Genomic DNA, 18,886 nt, shown 5'->3' with positions numbered 1-18,886 from the left:
CAGTTGGTAGAAAATACTTTTTTGGACTGAAACTTCGTGTGAACACGGAGCAAAACCATAAAACGCAACTGACAAATGCTTTGACTAGCGCTGTCAGTGTCAAAACACAGGAAAATCCCTTAACTGTTAACTTAAAAGGACAAATATATAGCAGAGGACATTTGAACACATTGTTTATTATGAACAAAGGACTGAAGCTATATCTAAATGCAGGTATTTCTCTCTCTCTCGCTCCTCTCCTCTTCCATAATAGACACGTTGCTAAGAGAGGTTGATAAGGGTGTTGTGTAGTGATTCACAGTTGGGTGAAGCGGTCATAGAGTGTTTTATTGTGAATAAAACACAACTATGGTAACAACCAGAAGGACTGTAACCATTGTATGTGTTTTGCACGACCGACATAACATCCAATGATGTAAACGGATCGACTTTTTTTTCCTCAAATATGGTCGTTTTTAATTGAAAATGTGCATATACGTGATTGGTGTCATCTTTCATAACCGAGTGTGACGATACACGATAAAAGTGTGCAAATAGAATTAAGGCCCGTTCACGCCAATCGTTCTGTTCAAGCGCGTGCTTGTCTACCGCGTTAAATGCTCAAGCTCTTTAAACCAGGATGGATTCTGATTGGCTGTCAATTATTTGATCGTTAATCAGCTGGATAAACTCCTTCTGAAAGTGATTTCAACGATATCGTTTCTCTCAATCGTTATCGCTGTGGTTTGAACTCTGCTATTCTTTAATATTGAGAACGATATTTAGAACTGTTTTTTATCGTACTTGGTGTGAACGGGCTTTTAGACCTAGAATTTCCTTCACTGAAAACCACAAATTTGACTCACTGAATTGCAGTTTCTCTCCAGCGAATAGTAAAAGTCGGGAGGAGCATTGATAAAACAGCAGTGAAACCCGATCCATGTATACATCACAAATGACCCCACACACACTTACACCACCTGTCAGGAGACTCAGCCCACATAACCACAGACAGAAGCCTCAGCTGGAGGACACAATCTGAGGGAAGTTTTCCTGCAACACGTCAAGTATCACTGGATCCAGACTGATCTGCATAGGCCAGCTGCACGGTAAGACCCAACATCTGTTACAGCTAACCCGGTTTCCTTCCTACAGGCGTTTTGCTCAAACTTTCATCAGCTATGGAAGTTTATTTGATCATTTCGCTCTTGCTATTGTGAAAAGTGAATGAGCTGGAGATCCGCGGCAGCACATGGACATAATTACTTAACATGCAGCGCTTCGTTATAAACGCAGGGCAGGAAAACGTGGGACGGGGCGCACGGGGTCTCCCGCCTTCTAATGCAGTCTGTCCTGCAAGGGAAAAAGGGGGATAGCTGCGGACATTAAAACAAGTTTGTATGTTTATGAAAGCTAGCTGACGCTCCTAAAATCTGTTGTTTACTGTGAGACGCGCGCATGCAGCTTCGTTGATTTTAGTGGGAGTTCTGGTTTATTTACGTCGCATCGAGCGCGTGTAGGCTTTTAATGTTTGTTTTTTTTTAAACATTATTTTGTCGTTGCACAGTTCGTCTGCTAATTATTTAAATCATACAAAGTAACAGACAGCCATCTGTAGGATATGTCTTCATATGTCAGTAACAAAATGTAAAATTGTTTTTGCAATAGGCTACACGCATAGGCTATAACATGCAAATGAAATAATGACATGGCAAAATTAAATACAAATAAATTAAAACACTTAAAACAAAATAAGAATGGAACACATCAAAATAAAAAAATGAAATAAATTACGTCACAAAAGTCTGCTTGTTTTAACTAATAAAATGCTGTTAAATACTCAGTAGGTAAATCTCGTTTCTATTTATAAGTGATACCAGAGTCTCTTCTTCTAGTAAGAGTAAACTGATCTAAAAGAGCGGCGTGACACCTCATGCCATAATAGATGCAGTAGCTAGTCTAAAGTTATTACTGTCAAAACCATACAATGTTTTTAAACAGACAGTCACTATATGATTTATTAGATTAATGTAGCATATTTTGTTCAGCTGGTGAAGATTAAAACAGTCCGAGTGTCGTACACTTATATATTTTTAATCATTTATTATATCACACGTTATTAAACTGTTTTGTCATTGCTATAATGGAAAACATCGTACCATCAATACTGACTAACACGTACCATGAGCTGTATTTATATAAACAATGCAAGTGCTCCACCACAAGAAGTTTTCTGTTGAATGGTGCCAGTAGGGGGTCTTTATTTACTACAGCCGAGTCACTTTATGTGAAATGTTTCTTCTTCAGACCAGATGGTTTCTGCAACAAAGAGCTCTTTTAATGCTCCAGGTTGTTTCAGTAAATCCTTGCAGGCTGCAGAGACATTATTCATTGTCAAATGTTTTGTGGTTTTTAGATGAACCTGTTGAATGTTTCCATATTACATAGATTATGATTACATAGAAACAGCTCTGATGATCTCTGACCGTTTGTGGTATGTTATTTATTTGCTTTTTGATAGATGGAGATATACACTAAAATATTTATGTGTGTGGGTGTCTGTAAATGAATCCCAAACTAGATGACGTTGGCCCTTATAATATTATCACATCCCTTGAAAGGTTTTAATTGTGATATGAAGATCACAATAAGACCTTAAAATTCTACGCTTATTTGTCCTCTCAAACCCGAAGTAATTAGAAACCATGAGCTAGCATATATATATATATATATATAGTAGGAAGTAGAAGTGTTTTGCTTATTTACGTCTTGTGGCTCGTGTCCTCGTGGCTCATCCTGCAGGTTTTCTGTGTTATGTAAACGGATTGATTTGTACATTTCCTCGTAATTAGATCACGTGCATCTGTCTTTGCCCCCAAGCCCCAACACATAACGTATTTCCGGACATCCCACGTATAACATGCTAAAAACAAACCTCAACTCCCCTCTAAGTGGTGACCTAGTGGTTTAGAACCTGGGCTGCTGTCATAAAGTTTGCTGGTTCAGAGTGATTAGCTTACAATCAGCCAATTGTCTGTCATCAAATAAGAATATTGATGTTAGACTGGTAAATCTTGGAAAAAAGATTATAAATCCACTTTTGCTGCAATATCTAAATTTGTCAAATTATATTATAAGAACTATGACTATGAGAAATTAAGTCACAGTTATAAGATCTGGAGCCACAAGTACAATAAATAACATTGCAGTTACGTACAGTAAATGTATGTGTTTTCTATAAAACATTGCAAAAACTGTTCAGATGGGGCTATTAATGCTAAGGAAGAGGTAGCATGCCTTATTTCTTAATTTATTTAAATGTGCGCCAGCAGACTTTAGCACACATTAAAGGGATGGTTCCCCCAAAAATGAAAATCCTGTCATTTCCTAACCCTCAAGTTGTTCCAAACCCGTCAGACTTTAGTTTATCTTCAGAACAAAAAAATAAAGATCCGAGAGATTTCTGTCCCTCCATTGACAGCTATGCCACGACCACATTGATGCTTCAAAAAGTTCATAAAGAGAACGTAAAACTAATCCATATTAATTGAGCCGCTTAGTCAAAATTTTCTGAAGACATACGATCACTTTATATGATGAACAGATTTAATTTAGGATTTAATAACATTATAACATTGTGAAGTGAATCTCTTCATCACGGCACCTGTTAGTGGGTGGGATATATTATGCAGCAAGTGAACATTTTGTCCTCAAAGTTGATGTGCTAAAAGCAGGAAAAAGGGGCAAAAGCGTAAGGATTTGAGCGAGTTTGACAAGGGACAAATTGTGAAGCGGTCAGAGCATCTCCAAAACCTTGTGGGGTGTTCCCGGTCTGCAGTGGTCAGTATCTATCAAAAGTGCTCCAAGGAAGGAACAGTGGTGAACCAGCGACAGGGTCATGATGCAGCCAAGGCTCAATGCTGCACGTGGGGAGTGAAGGCTGGGCCGTGTGGTCCGATCAAACAGACGAGCTACTGTAGCTCAAATTGCTCAAGGATGTTAATGCTGGTTCTGATAGAAAGGTGTCAGAATACACAGTACATCACAGTTTGTTGCGTATGGGGCTGCAGAGCCGCAGACCAGTCATGGTGCCCATGCTGACCCCTGTCAACCGCCGAAAGAGCCAACAGTGGGCCTGTGAGCATCAGAACTGGACCACGGAGCAGTGGAAGAAGGTGCCTGGTCTGATTAATCACGTTTTCTATTACATCATGTGGATGGCCGGGTGCATGTGCTGTCCTCTTCAACCTATAATTTATAGTCTTTTGCGTGTCTCGTTTGTGTAACTGGGGTCAGTGTACAGAGAACATTCTTCGTGTTCATGGGAAGGTTCGTGACACTGTCACAGGTGGAGAAATGACTTTGCTCCCAATGACAGACAGCTGAGACTCTGTCCACCTTGGCTGCCCTCCTGTCTCACGCCTGTCGTCCTTTTGAAACTGTCATGGGACTTTATCTGGAGGACGACACTGATTTAATTGTTTTAAACCGTTGAGTGAAACTTCTTCATGTTGCCACTATAAACAACTAGTTTAAGATGTACTACCTGGTCATGAAGAAAAATAGAAAAAGCATGTTTTCTTATCGTTTTGAGTTATTTGAGGAAAAGAGTCTTGCGATACCTTGATATGCTCGAGGATTAATTCATAACCGAGGTCGGTTTATTTTCAGGGATTTTTTTCTCACCATCGGTTGGCTTAGACATTCCTGCCAAAGACTAAAACTGAAGAATGTTTGTCACATACATTCCAAAGTAAAATAGCAGTCACAAGTTTCTGAGCTAATGGTAGTCGCACGGTGTCAGGTACATTGCACCCACTCCAAACATGCTCATATGATTGGAAAGAGTTTCGGAAAAACACGTCAACAAAACCCTTTCTGGGTAGACACTATGCCCTTGACCCTATTTCCTATCTGATGCCTTGCTGTTTCTAGAAGGGACTTGTGTTGTGGTTATGATACACTAAACGTTTGTGACGTCAGTACTCAAACCCGTATTGATGCTAGCGTAGGATTGTGTGTTTAGTTCACACGCTGTTGGGTTTTATTGCAAAAATGTTGTGATTTAAAAAGGCTCAAGCATCCCAAGGCTAAAACCTCACAACGCTGCACTGCACGTTTAACACCATAACTGAAAGTCGCCCGCTGATTGGTTCCCAGGCACAACACCCCTGCTCTGCCCACCTGCTTAATTTAGCCAGATAAACTGCATGTGTGTGTCTATGGTCACCTCACTAGTCCTGACTGAGCCAGGAATGTCAGATGATGGCACTATCAACCTTACACAACACTACTGTCAGATGAAGCTATGGAGATTTATTTAGATGTGATTTTTCCATCCGGAATTTTTTCCATTTTTCCATGCAGAGCGAGTGCTACAGTACGTGACTGGAATGGGTATGATGCCGTTCAAGAAGAAGATTATTACTCAAATGCTAATGGAGATCTTGATTGTGTTTTATTTAAATATGAATTGTGTCTCGGATGTTTCTCCTGAAAATGCCTGGAAGAATTACATATAGAAACAAATGAGACATTTTCACATTTAAATACTGGAAAGCTATGAAATCAACGTTGATGGCATAGCAATGCTAAGGATCTTTTCTAGAGTTGTTCAGATTTTCACTGGCCCTGCCACAAAACAAAAAAAAAAAAACGTTTTATTTTATACAGAGCCCGCACATGATATGCAAAAAGCAAACAGAAAATCGTATTAACTCATTCAGTTATTTTAAGTAAATCATAGCCACATTGTGCCAATTCGCTCCCACGGGGGAGCATAGTAGTACATGTTGCCAAGATTTATCTAAAACGGTTAACAAATTAGTATAATATAATTACACACACACTCACGCACGCACACATACACACACACACACACACATTGAGGCCTCTGTAGCATTTGACCCTTGTCAACATTGTATTCTAATAAATAAGATTGTTACAACACTAACATTTTTGATACCAGTAAAATTTCAACAAATTTCACCACAACAAAAACTACTCAAAGACTAATCAAATCTTTTCATCATCAAAAAGTCAAACGTTAATAAACACAAGTAAGCAGTCAGTAATAAAACAAGAACACATAAATAAATTACAGCAGCACAAATAAATACAATTTAAAGAGACAAATAAAATAAACAGTGCTCTTTGATTTTCAGGTTGGTCTCCCTTACAAAAAAGTTGATTCAAGTGTGCTATTATTATACTTCTTTTGAACAAAAAAATAAGAAAGTAGACTTTCAGTCTACTTTTTATGTACTTCTCAGAAATATACTTTATTTACATCTCAGAAATGTACGTAAAATTGCTCTTAAGTATACTTGACTGATACTGACAGAAAGGTATATTTGGCCTATAATTGTACTCAATCTTTTTATCCAGATCTACTTAAAAGTATAAAGAAGTATTCTAAGTATACTTGGCTTGTAGTCATGTTTACTCTTTTGATTGAGTAGCCCAGGGGTGTCCAAACTCGGTCCTGGAGGGCCATTGTCCTGCACATTTTAGCTCCAACTTGCCTCTGCACACCTGCCTAGAAGTCTCTAGTATCCCTATTAAGACTTTGATTAGCTGCTTTGGGTGTGTTTCATTGGGTTGGAGCTAAACTTTGCAGGACAGTGGCCCTCCAGGCTTAGAATTGGACACCCCTGGAGTAGCCTATTAAATACTTTTTTTTCACATAGTTTTGATTCACATAATGATTTATAAAGAAACAGATATGTTCTTAATTCTGAGTATATGAATTTTTAGGCTAGTAGGCTAGTCTACTGGTAGTGCACATAGGAATTAACTTCAAATCTACTTTACTCTTTTCCCGCCATTGACTGGATTTTCCGGCGGTCCATGTTTTCACTGTTATGCGGTAGGGAGGGGGGGGGGAGGGGGCACTATTACCCCAAGGAACTTTAACGTAAACCCTACTTAAAGGTTTCACCCAAAAATGAAAAATGAAAATTAGCCCATGATTTACTCACCCTTAAGTCATCCTAGGTGTGTATGACATTCTTCTTTCAGATGAATAAAATCTGAGTTATATTAAAAAAGTCCTGGCTCTTCCAAGCTTTATAATAGCAGTAATAGTTGCTCTGTTTTTAAAGTCCATAAAAAAATGCATCTGTCCATCAAATAACTGCTCCACACGGCTCTGGGGGGTTAATAAAGGCCTTCTGAAACGAATTGATACGTTTGTGTTAGAAAAATATCCATATTTAAAACTTTATGAAGTAAAGTTCCAGCCGATCGCCTTTCGTGGAAAAGTGTTGAAAGTACCTTCTTGCAATTCAAGATGCGTACGCGACGTCTGACGAGCGTAACGGAAGCCTTTAATCAGCAGAGGCACTTTCAACCCTTTTTCCATAAATTGAATATGGAAGGCGGTCGGCCGAAACTTATTTTATAAAGTTTAAAAATATGGATATTTTTCTAAGACAAACGCATCGATTTGCTTCAGAAGGCCTTAATTAACACCCCAGAGCCGTGTGGAGCACGTTATTTGATGGACAGATGCAATTTTTATGGACTTTAAAAACAGAAGAACAGTCACTGCCATTATAAAGCTTGGATTAGCCAGGACTTTTGTAATATAACTCCGATTTTATTGGTCAGAAAGAAGAATGTCATATACACTTAGGATGACTTGAGGGTGAGTAAATCCTTTTTGGGTGAACTATCCCTTTAAGGGACGATTAGGTATTACTTAGGGGTTAGGTATACTTAATTAAACAAGCTTGAAGTATACTTATTTTTAGTAAGGGTTAACAATAGCATTTAGGTACAGAAATTACATAAAGTAATCAAATGTAAAATAACACCGTATAGTCTTCAGTGTATGAATTAAATATGAATTCTTATTAAAACTATAAAAGAAAAAAGAAGGAAAAATAAAAAAACGCTCTCTGCTCTTGACTGAACATCTTAGTCAAGAGCAGAGAGCGTTTTTTATTTTTCCTTCTTTTTTCTTTTGCTGTTTGAATAACTTTGAGGACTTTTGTGTATATTTGTCGTTTAAGCATGTTAAAATGCTAAGTAATACTCAACTTGTTATCCAGTGGAAATTTCGTCAACTGTTCTGAGCATCTCATAATGTTCTTGGATCGAACGTAGCATTACTTTTGACGGCAGACTTTAGGGTACATTGAATACATTGTGAGATTAGTAGGGTTTTTGGAAACTCTAATATATTTAAAGAGAGCTTTCTATTGTGCTCTCTAAAAAACAATTGAGATGTTTATAAGTAAAACACCTCAGGTTCATAATGATAACTGAAGTATGCATATAACATAAATCGTTTACAATTGTGGTCAAGTCACCTTTATTTATATAGCGCTTTTTACAATGCAGATTGTTTCAAAGCAGCTTCACAATGGTAACAGGAAAATAATGCAACAGAATTTAATAGAAAGTAATATAGTTAAATATTTAGTGTCCCCAACTGAGCAAGCCAAAAGCCTAAGGCAACAGGGGCGACGGTGGCAAGGAACCCAAACTCCATCAGGTGACATAATGGAGAAAAAAAAACCTTGGGAGAAACCAGGCTCAGTCAGGGTGCCAGTTCTCCTCTGGCCAAACAAACAAACAAACAGTGTATGATTATGATTCAAGCAACATTACAAATCAGAAGTCATATTAGATTGGAACATTCAGTGTTGGTGTTGGTCTTCATCTTGAAATTGCCTTGTTTTGCAGTCCCATTTAACCATTGCTTATAAATCTCTTCCAAAATGCCTTCATAGCATTTGTGGTCTTTCTGCATTCCTCCAGCATGGCATAGAGACAGATATCTCAACATGTCTGATGTCACACCAGTAGAGCAGTTTAGACCAGCTCACTCAGTGAATGCTGGGATATCTGAATGAGGTCCAACTGGACGGAAGACCCTCAGTAACAGCTTGTGCTTGGATTACGTTGATTCACCTCAGGACAGAAACCAAAGATAGGAAATGTTTTTTGTTAAAAGTTATGAGAAGAGAGTTATATATATATTATAGGCATTATATATAATATAATATTGTTTGTAGAAATTAAGCATATATTTTAAGGGTGTTCTAATATATATTGCAAATGTTTCATATACAGCATATATATCAGGCATACCATTATGACCTAATATTGTGTTGGTCCCCCTTTGGCTGCCAAAACAGCCCTGACCCATCGAGGCATGGACTCCACTAGACCCCTGAAGGAGTGCTGTGGTATCTGGCACCAATATGTTAGCAGCAGATCCTTTAAGTCCTTTAAGTTGCGAGGTGGGGCGTCCATGGATTGTGATTCTCAAACCATTCCTGAACCTTTGATTTTTGCAATTTGAGCTACAGTAGCTGTCCTGTTTGATCGGACCACACGGGCCAGCCTACGTTCCCCACGTGCACCAATGAGCCTTGGCCGCCCATGACCCTGTCGCCGGTTACTGTTCCTTCCTTGGACCACTTTTGACAGATACTGACCACTGCAGACCGAGAACACCCCACCAGAGCTGCAGTTTTGTCGTCTAGCCATCACAATTTGGCCCTTTCAAACTCGCCCAAATCCTTATGCATTTTTTCCTGCTTCTAACACATCAACTTTGAGGACAAAATGTTCACTTGCTGCCTAATATATCCCACCCACTAAAAGGTGCTGTGATGAAGAGATAATCAGTGTTATTCACTTCACCTCATAATCATAATGTTATGCCTGATCGGTGTATATCTCATATTTAAAAAAATATAAATGTACTTCATGTTCACACAGTGTCATAACCTCTTGCATACCGCACTGGTTTCTCCAGAAACAGTTTGCCGTCTGAGACTTCTCCTGGAGCGCATGGTCATGTCGGTTGCCAGAAACTTGTGCATTTGTTAAAAGAAAACAAACAACAAACACTTTTTTTTACTGATCCTTGTCCTGTGCACAGCTTTAAACTCTGGTTGTCTTTACCCGGTCACACTGCTAATCTCATTTTAATGAACTTCCGGTGTTTAGATGTGGGAAATACGGCTAAAGCTTGTGTTAGCAGTTCCAGCAACAGGTTTGTTCCAGTCAGGCCCTCATGCCATGCTTGCGTGATTCATATGACAACAGTTAAAGGTGCAGTACTGCTCGAGTGACTCTGCTAACCTGCTTCCATGTTGTGTGATCCATGTTTCTGACATCCAAGACATCCGATAGGCCTCGAAGCACACTGCATGGGAGAGAAAGAAAAGGTCGCCACCTCCACGTCTGTGGAACTTTCCATTTAAGTGTGACAGGAAGTGACTCCTTATGTCTCCTTTGCTGTTTAGATGGGAGCTCCAAAGAAAGAGAACTGGGTCATGATTCACAGTAGCTTAATTTATAGACTTTAAAGCCTCTCAAGTTACCCATAGTTTGAAGTAGTTCAAATGTAATCATGCTACTATTTAAAGAAATAGTGATTAAAAAAAGCTAGTCTTTATTTTATTTTGTATATTGAATTTAATTGTTCTCAGTGTAATCAATATCTATATGACAAAAACAATGAGGATCTCAATTACCCTGCTAAAAATAGCTTAAACAAGCCTAAATTAGATTTCTGGTTTTAGCTCCCAGCTTGGTCAGACAAGGTTTAGGGACATTTGGGTCAGACTGAGGGACCAACTGGTTGACCAGCTTAAACCAGCTACGACTAGATTAAAACCATAGAAACCATTAGAAATCTTTATTGGATTTACATAACTCAAAAAACACTGCTTTATTGTGCCATACAACGCAAATTAGCTTGGAAAAAAGTGGCTAAGAAAAGCTGCACTATTTTTTAAGTAGCTGAGCTACTGTCAAATTTTGTAAGAAAAAAACAAAGTAGTAGTGTAACAACTTTTAGTTAGTTACTACTGAAAGGTATTTTTCCTTTATTATGAGAAAAAGATCAAATTTACTGCTTCACATCTGTTGTATGATGTCACGTAGAGAGATACATTTGCATCAAATTAACTTCTCAGAACAGGCTGTTCTCACAGAGTTTGTGAACACAGATCCCAGTTGTTCTTTTGCAATCGCATGTATTTTTGCCATTAAGTTCCGCTCTCGGTTACGTAACACATGTCAGTTTGTGTGAATATGATAGATTATCCCCCGGTGGGCCTCTCCAGCTCTGCCACCAGTCACATTTTATGGATTTCTCTCCATGTTACTCAACACTTGGGAAAAGTGTTCAGTACTTAAAATGGAGACAGTGCAGCTGTATGAACCTATTGCCTGGAGAGCAGCCGCCCATTTGTACGCACAGTACTGTACAGTACATTTTGATTCTTGGTCTTGGATAGTGTGCGTTTCATTCAAGAGAGGTTTGGTTGTGGTTCACAATGCGGCGTAGAGTTCTTTTGCAGTATTATCAAAAACAGTATTATGTTTTGTTCTTTTTTTAGTGTTTGGCTAGAAGTTTAAGTGTGTCAGTGCGCTGCACGTTTTTAGGACACAACATTTGCAGTGCTTAAACGCTTATCTCTGGTGGAAAATATCTGGAAAATGCCTTGTAATTTTGGTCGGACCAACAATTAACCACCATATTATTGTTGTAGTGTTTTGGTTCATATCTGGAAATTAATTTTGAATCTTTCTTGGACAAAATATATAAACCTTATCGGACAAAACGATTGCATATTATTAAGGTACTTTCATATTATAATTACACTGTCATTCTTCAGTGATGTACTGAAGCCATAATTCACATCCATATGACTTTTTACAACAAAAAGAAGATATTTTGAAGAATGTTCATGCTGCTCTCTTTCTCTTTTGGGGGTGATCAATATTACATTTTTCAATTGTTTTTACATTTTTTAAGATTTTGTTTTGCTTTTGTCCAACTTCAAATAATCATTATTTGGCTGTAATTTGTTGATTTATTGGTAACACTTTACTTAAAGCCTTTATGTATAATGCATTATAAAGGTATACATAATTATAATGCATTATATCTACTCATAAATAACTGTAACCAAAGTTCAAATGCATTATAATATTCACAGATCCCTTGTTACATCTGAAATTGGTTGTCATTTTGATGCATTATACTTTTAAAAGGTGTATTATAACTGTGGTTACAATTATTCATGAGATAACATAATGCATTATAAAGTGCATTACAAGGCATAATTAATTATTATAGATAAAGGCTTTAAGTAAACGATTTATTTTAAAAGGAATGATACTGATATCCTTAAAATACTGTTGATATATTTTGCCTCCTAATCATTTGACATAATCTGCAATAAATAGACTGCCACAGCCAGTTTTTTAAATTAATTACTTTGTGTTTTTCTTTCCACAGATAAACAACACGTCTTAACAACATTCTAACCACTGAGGGAGTGAAGCGGCAATAAAACGAAGCACAAAAAGAGGCTGACTCCAGATCGAATCAGCAATGGTTTTGAAAAAGCTTTTGCGTTTCGGGAAACAGCTGCTGAGGGTGAAGGTTGTCAATTGCAACTCGGAGGAATCGCGTCTATCCCGATGCCTGAACACCTTTGACCTGGTGGCTCTTGGTGTGGGAAGCACTTTGGGAGCTGGGGTGTATGTCCTTGCCGGTGCCGTGGCAAGGGAAAACTCCGGACCGGCCATCGTGCTGTCGTTCCTCATCGCGGCCCTGGCCTCGGTGCTCGCGGGCCTCTGTTATGCAGAATTTGGAGCGAGAGTGCCGAAAACAGGCTCAGCATACCTGTACAGCTATGTGACTGTAGGAGAACTATGGGCCTTTATAACTGGCTGGAACCTTATACTTTCATATGTTATTGGTGAGATATCACTTATTATGAATATTAAGCAACCACATGTATTTTCCTATTGGCCTACTATATATGTTTTCTATTTGAGTTAATAGTCATTATTTCTGCGAAACCTCTAAGCTGAAACTAAGCTGTAGGGCTGCACAATATTGCAAAAAAATTACATTTATATATTCTTTTATAACAGTATTCAGGTACAGAAATTGAATGAATGAAATATAACTAATATAATTAATTAATTCATACAATTCATCTTTGTTAAAGCTACAAAAGTTAATTTCTCTTTCTTTTTTTGTTGTTTGATCACCATTGGTGACACAAACAGCTTCTGGTACATTAGGCTACTGTCACTTTAAGACATAACACATAACCGACTGTGTTTACGAGGATATTTGCCATGACAGGCATTTTGACTTCATTTTGTGTGCATATGTCCTAGGGGTGGGAATCTTAAGGCACTTAACGATTCGATCCGATTCCAATTCTGGGAGTAACACCCAAAACGATTCTTAACATACATTTTTGGTAACTAATTGTCCTGCTGTGCAAATACATGAACTTTACTTTTTAACCAAAATTGGAGCTAATATGTGTTTTGTTTTTAGTTAGAATATCTGTTTGACAGTATTGCCGTATTAAAAATGATTATGAAGATTTGTTTCAATACTTTTATTTTATTAACAAAGTTATATTCAAGATTAACAAGCTCTAATGAAACATAGGAAGCCATACAATTGCAAAGAACAATCATTAAGAATAAACAGTTCTCAATTTACAACTAAGTGTGACAATTGTTCAGTTTCTTTAGAACATTTTAACAAAAAATGTCTTTAAAGCAAAAAAAAAGTTGACTTTGGTTAGAGCCACAAAAAAATCTTTAAAACATAGGCTAATGCAGAAGAAAAACAACTTTAGCGCTCGCTGAGAAGCCAAATTCAGTGTGTGCGCATAACATCTCACATGAGAGAACTTGCCCGAGCTGCAACAGTCATGTTAGAGACATTTAACGAATCACTTGCCAAAACGAAGTTTTTGTTCAGAATTTTCCATTTGTTTGAAACATTGTGCAGTAGTTCAGCAATATTCGATAAGTCATTCCAAAAATTATGCCACGGATGTTGGTAGGTTTATGTCCTGGCCACCGCATCGGAGACATAGAAGTGTTATTACGGTAAGCATTAATGGCAAGGAAAGCTCCTACTTGAGCAGCACTTCGTTATTTTGGCTCAGAATTTCGTTTGTTGGAAATATGAACTTAATTTAGAAATGCTTTTGACATCAAAAACTTTGCATTTAATAGGCAAAATACATTTTTGAAATGGGGAGGCAGCAGCAGCGAGCGCAGACACAGAGCGGCCAGAGAAGGGGAGCGACTGCTTTAAGGCGTTTGTGCAAAACTGCGGAAAAACTGCATAAAACCCTCTCACCGGGAAAAGTGTCCCCACGGGTGCGACGCCCCTGAGCAGGTCGTAGTTTGTCAATTTTATCTTAAACGAAGCCAATTCACCAGCATACGAACGTTCACCTATCAACATGTTTTTCTGTTTGGCCGGTGAACGCGCGCGCGCACAGTGGTGAAGTGGCCGTTTGAATTAAACACAGAATCGATTCTGAATCGTTGGATAATGAATCGCGATGCATCGGCCTTTTCTCCCACCCCTAATATGTCCATTTAAGCTATAAAAAAAAAAGAAGAAGAGAGAACTGAATTTGGTGTTCACGTGCTGTGTGTGCTTGACTTAAAAACACATGTAAACGATAAACTTTCACTCTATAATGGTTAAACTTTGCAATTAAAGGAACACGCTGACTTTTTGGAACTTTAGCTTATTCACCGTGTCCCCCAGAGTTAGATAAGTTCACACATATCATTCTCCTTGCGTGACATAACTCTGTCTGATGCACACACCGCTAGCCTAGCTTAGCACAAAGACTGGCGGTAAATGGCTCCAGCTAGCCTACTGCTCAATAAGTGACAAAATAACGCCAACATTTTCCTATTTACATGTTGTGATGTGTATAGTCACATTGTGTACAAAGACAGACAGAAAAGGAAAACTCATATGCATTCTGGCCCGTACGGATCACGTATCAACTACAATCCCTATACGTGACATGGCACATCCTGCTATGTTACTATCGCGGATGCGCATAATGTGATATTGATACTAAAATGATATATTGTGCAGCCTAGTAAGCTGGGACAAATTCTGCGAGTCTGTAAACTGAGATATAGTGAAGGTTTTTAAATTTCCTTATGTTTTTCTTATGTTACATAATCTATAAAACTTTCTCAGGAACCTCAAGTGTTGCCCGAGCCTGGAGTGCCACGTTTGATGAGCTGATTGGAAAACATATTGAGCATTTCTGTCGACAGTACATGTCTATGAACGCCCCGGGCCTTCTGGCAGAGTACCCAGATATATTCGCTGTATTCATCATCATCACTCTCACAGGTAAAACATGACTAGAGCACCAATTACATAGGAAGCCGTGACTGACTAATCAGAATTGTGTATTCCATAGGGCCATTCAATGCTATAAATATATGGTATGTCATTTTCATGTTGTGTATCTTCTACTGCGAAAGACATTATTAAAACGTGATTGTGAAACACACTCATTCATTCTGAAAATGAAAGCTTTTTCAATGTATATATTTAGCGTCCCTTTGTGTTGACTTTGCTCCGTAGTGTTTTGAACTACGTTTTGTTTGCTGTAGGCCTCCTGGCCTTTGGGGTGAAGGAGTCAGCCATGGTCAATAAAGTGTTCACCTGCATCAACATTTTGGTGCTGCTGTTCATGGTCGTATCTGGGCTGGTCAAAGGTACGCTGAAGAACTGGCACCTGAACCCTGATGAGATTCTAAACGGAACTGATTCCACCCTTAAGTGAGTCATGACTTTTGGAAAAAGTTCTTGGAATATGTTTTTTGAGTATGCAATTTCTGAGACGCCATGAACAGAATAAAAAAAAAGAAGAAATGACTTCCAAACATAGGGAAGCTCTCTGTGTATTATTTTGTGCTTTTGTAATCTTAACAAATACCAAAAGTTTTATCTACCTTATCTCAAGAAAATGAGAGGATGATAATAATGCTTGACTTCTATAGATGTACACTACCAATCAAAAGTTTGGGCTCAGTATGATTTTATTTTTAAAGAATTTACCCAAGGACACAATTTGAAACAAGTAATATATCATGTTACGTAGGTGTATTATGGTTTCCTCAAAATTATAAAAAAAGGTTTGCCAATATAGCTGATGGAAAAGCCAATTATCCATCATTTTTTGCAAATGTCGACACAGGCTTTCACTGTTTCTCTGTAGTTCAAAGCTGCATTAAATCTATTATATTCATATTATCATTTACCGTAAAAAAATATGGACGACGCGTCTTCACTACCTTCCACTGAAGAAAAGTGAATATGGCGCTGACATCTTGCGCAGATTTGGGACCGAGTCTGTGCAGTAGTGACCTCGGGACCGGAGTCTGCGTAGTAGAGAGCAGGAAGTAGAGCCACGATATCAAAAGCCCGCCCACACTCTCGCAGATGCAGAACAATTCATTATGTCTGTGTGAAATAATCAGTTATGGAAATGTAGAAATTAAACCTAAAGCTCCAATCTCATCAAGAAAATCCTGAAAAAAGTCTGTTAGTGGCTAAGTGACTACTTCACTCAGAGAAGCTGTCAATCATGACGTCACGCCCCCCGATTTTATAGCATCAAATAACTAACTAAAACCAAACTTATTTAAAAAACTAACACTTGAAATAAAACCACCGTGATAAAAATTACAGAAGCCATCTTTGGGAAAAAGTTAATTTGAAGTGAAAATTGATTGTTTAGTTTGTCTTGCGTTCATTACAATACATGGAGAGGGCAGGGGTTATGAGCTATACTGGGACCAGTCACCTGGGGGCGATCGAGACGCTCTGGCTTCAGTTTTCAACACGAGTGAGGCAGGCTTGCATATTATTAAATTGTATATTAAATTATTGTATTACTATCGGTTAGAATAAGACGTGTTACCTCTCAAACATCATCCTTATTTTTGTAATTTTGTCCGTTTTTTTAACAATCTAATAAAAGTTAATCAGAAAAATAGCTGCACCCGTTTCTAAATATTCTTCTGAGTATTGTGATCTAAATAGTCTTTATAATGAAGTTTAAAAAAACATGACACTTGTTAATAAAAATATAGAGCCTTCAATTTAATAATATATATATATAATGAAGTTTTGTTTCAAAATGGATGAGGAAAGATACGATATAATTTGCTATATACGCAGAATTATGTATGGAAACGACTTGAGGGCAGACTATTTTTCGTGATACAACAAATGTTATGCGACAATGTGTTTTTTTAGGAATGACGTCATTACGCACACTATTTTATCGGTAAAAGGCCAATTGGACGGAAAATAGCAAATTGCGCAATCGTTTTTTTTTTTTTTACACATTCAGTTTGTCAATAAAAAAAAACTTGGCTGCTGTTTCCACCCAAAATTGCGAATTTAAGTTATTCGCAAAATTGGAATATGGCATAAAACATTTGCGAATGAAGCACTGTTTCCATCCAGTGAGTCGAACGGAACAAAATCGTAACTTCGTGATAAACTGGCACCAAATATCACAAAGAAAAATGGCAGTTACTGCAGTAGGAAAACCCACTGTGGGACTTTTTTCATAATAAATTACTTTACGCAATTACAAAACGCAATAAATGCGGTCAGGTTATCTTGCCTTTAGAGGCGGATGCCTGCTGTTTGGGAACGCAGTCGTGTAAGAGAGTTCTGGGAGATAATTATACCGAGCCAATTTGACAACAGAGTTTGCTCAGGCATTTTAGAATGACCAAAACAACATTTTTCAGATGCTGCGCAACGAGATCGGTCTGCTGGTTAGTCCAGTTATGCAGTCCTATTGTGCAAAGTCACATTACTTTTTTGCTGCGAATCAAGAAATGTCTTCGGTAAATGTGTTTCCATTGTGGTTTATGCGCATGTCTTCATAGCGGATAAAAAAATTATCTGACTCAATTGAGCACATACGTTTCTTAAGCGCATTTTTAGAATTGATGCGCATCTTGGCTTTTTCATCCAGCGTTTTGTTTTGTTTTGTGTAAATATGGAAACATGGCTACTGATAATAATAAGAAATTAACCTATTAGAATGATTTTTGGAGGATCATGTGACATGGGACACTGGGGTAAATTACATCTCAAAATATATTTAAATAAAAAAGTTATTGTAATAATATTTCACGATATTACTGTTTTTACTGTGTATTTGATCAAAAAATTCAACCTTAGTGAGCATAAGAGACTTCTTTCAAAAACGACCCCAATATTTTGAACGGTAGTGTATGTTTCCATAGATTTTACTGTTACAGTTCCCTTCACAGTGTCACAGAAATGATACACGTCCCCTTTAAATTATGTTTAACCCTTTCAAATTCAAATGTCATGTTAAAAATGTCTACATTTCTCTCTTCGACCAGTTCCACACAGCCCCTACCTTCGAAAGAGATGCTGGGTGAAGGTGGGTTCATGCCTTTTGGCTTCTCAGGGGTCTTATCAGGGGCGGCTACCTGCTTTTACGCCTTCGTTGGGTTCGACTGCATTGCCACCACAGGTACCTAATGATCACTCTGAACTCTAGTGCTCTCAAATCTCATGTCTAGTCTTTAGACGGCATCTGTTTTCTCCTGAATTCACTTGAAAAAGGTCAAATATATGATGCATGTCAACAAGTGCGGTTAAATTGCGCAAGAACTATGTTTTCTACATATAAACGCTACATTGGTACAACAGTGAGGCTTATTGTTACCTACATATTTGGCTTGCGTCCATGTTGCTTTGGTCGAGGTTATTTAGAGTTCCCTTTATGTTTATAATCGTCTTGCATGGATATTCTCAGTGGATTTCTGCTTATGGTATGCTTCTGGCCCCCCTCTTTTATGGCGGCTCACTCCCCCACATTCTCTTGCATTCGATTGGCTAGAGTGTGTCAGGGTTTGTCTGGACTTGTTTCCCTCCCTGTAGCTGTGGTTCACATTCAGTAACCCCTCCTCATCTACACGCTGGTCAGGAATGGTAATTTACCCATGTTCCTGTGCTCTCTCTGCCACTGCTGGCATGAACACACTACTCCTCTGTTTTATGTAGTGCCCT

General features: G+C 38.1%; 1 protein-coding gene and 1 long non-coding RNA gene across 2 annotated transcripts in view; one reads left to right on the top strand and one right to left on the bottom strand.

The window, feature by feature from the left end:
• The first annotated feature begins 890 nt into the window (after positions 1-890).
• slc7a1a (solute carrier family 7 member 1a) overlaps positions 891-18,886 on the top strand; it is a 35,446-nt gene continuing 17,450 nt past the window's right edge. The window contains exons 1-5 of the mRNA XM_079803766.1: positions 891-1,088; positions 12,251-12,716; positions 15,005-15,163; positions 15,430-15,598; positions 18,214-18,347. Coding sequence (XP_079659892.1) covers positions 12,347-12,716; positions 15,005-15,163; positions 15,430-15,598; positions 18,214-18,347 — 832 coding nt within the window. The 5' untranslated portion in view covers positions 891-1,088; positions 12,251-12,346. The remainder of the gene's footprint in view (positions 1,089-12,250; positions 12,717-15,004; positions 15,164-15,429; positions 15,599-18,213; positions 18,348-18,886) is intronic.
• LOC307118240 lies at positions 8,276-18,674 on the bottom strand. Its single transcript, XR_013815510.1, has 3 exons — positions 18,547-18,674; positions 10,081-10,251; positions 8,276-9,809 (listed from the first exon to the last, which is right to left on the bottom strand). It is a non-coding gene; the product is annotated as an uncharacterized lncRNA (long non-coding RNA).

The sequence above is a fragment of the Gobio gobio genome (genome assembly GCF_949357685.1).
Source record: "Gobio gobio genome assembly, chromosome: 22".
Lineage (NCBI taxonomy): Eukaryota > Metazoa > Chordata > Actinopteri > Cypriniformes > Gobionidae > Gobio > Gobio gobio.
Note: the sequence above shows the minus strand (reverse complement) of the source record. Positions and strands in the feature narration are given on the sequence as shown.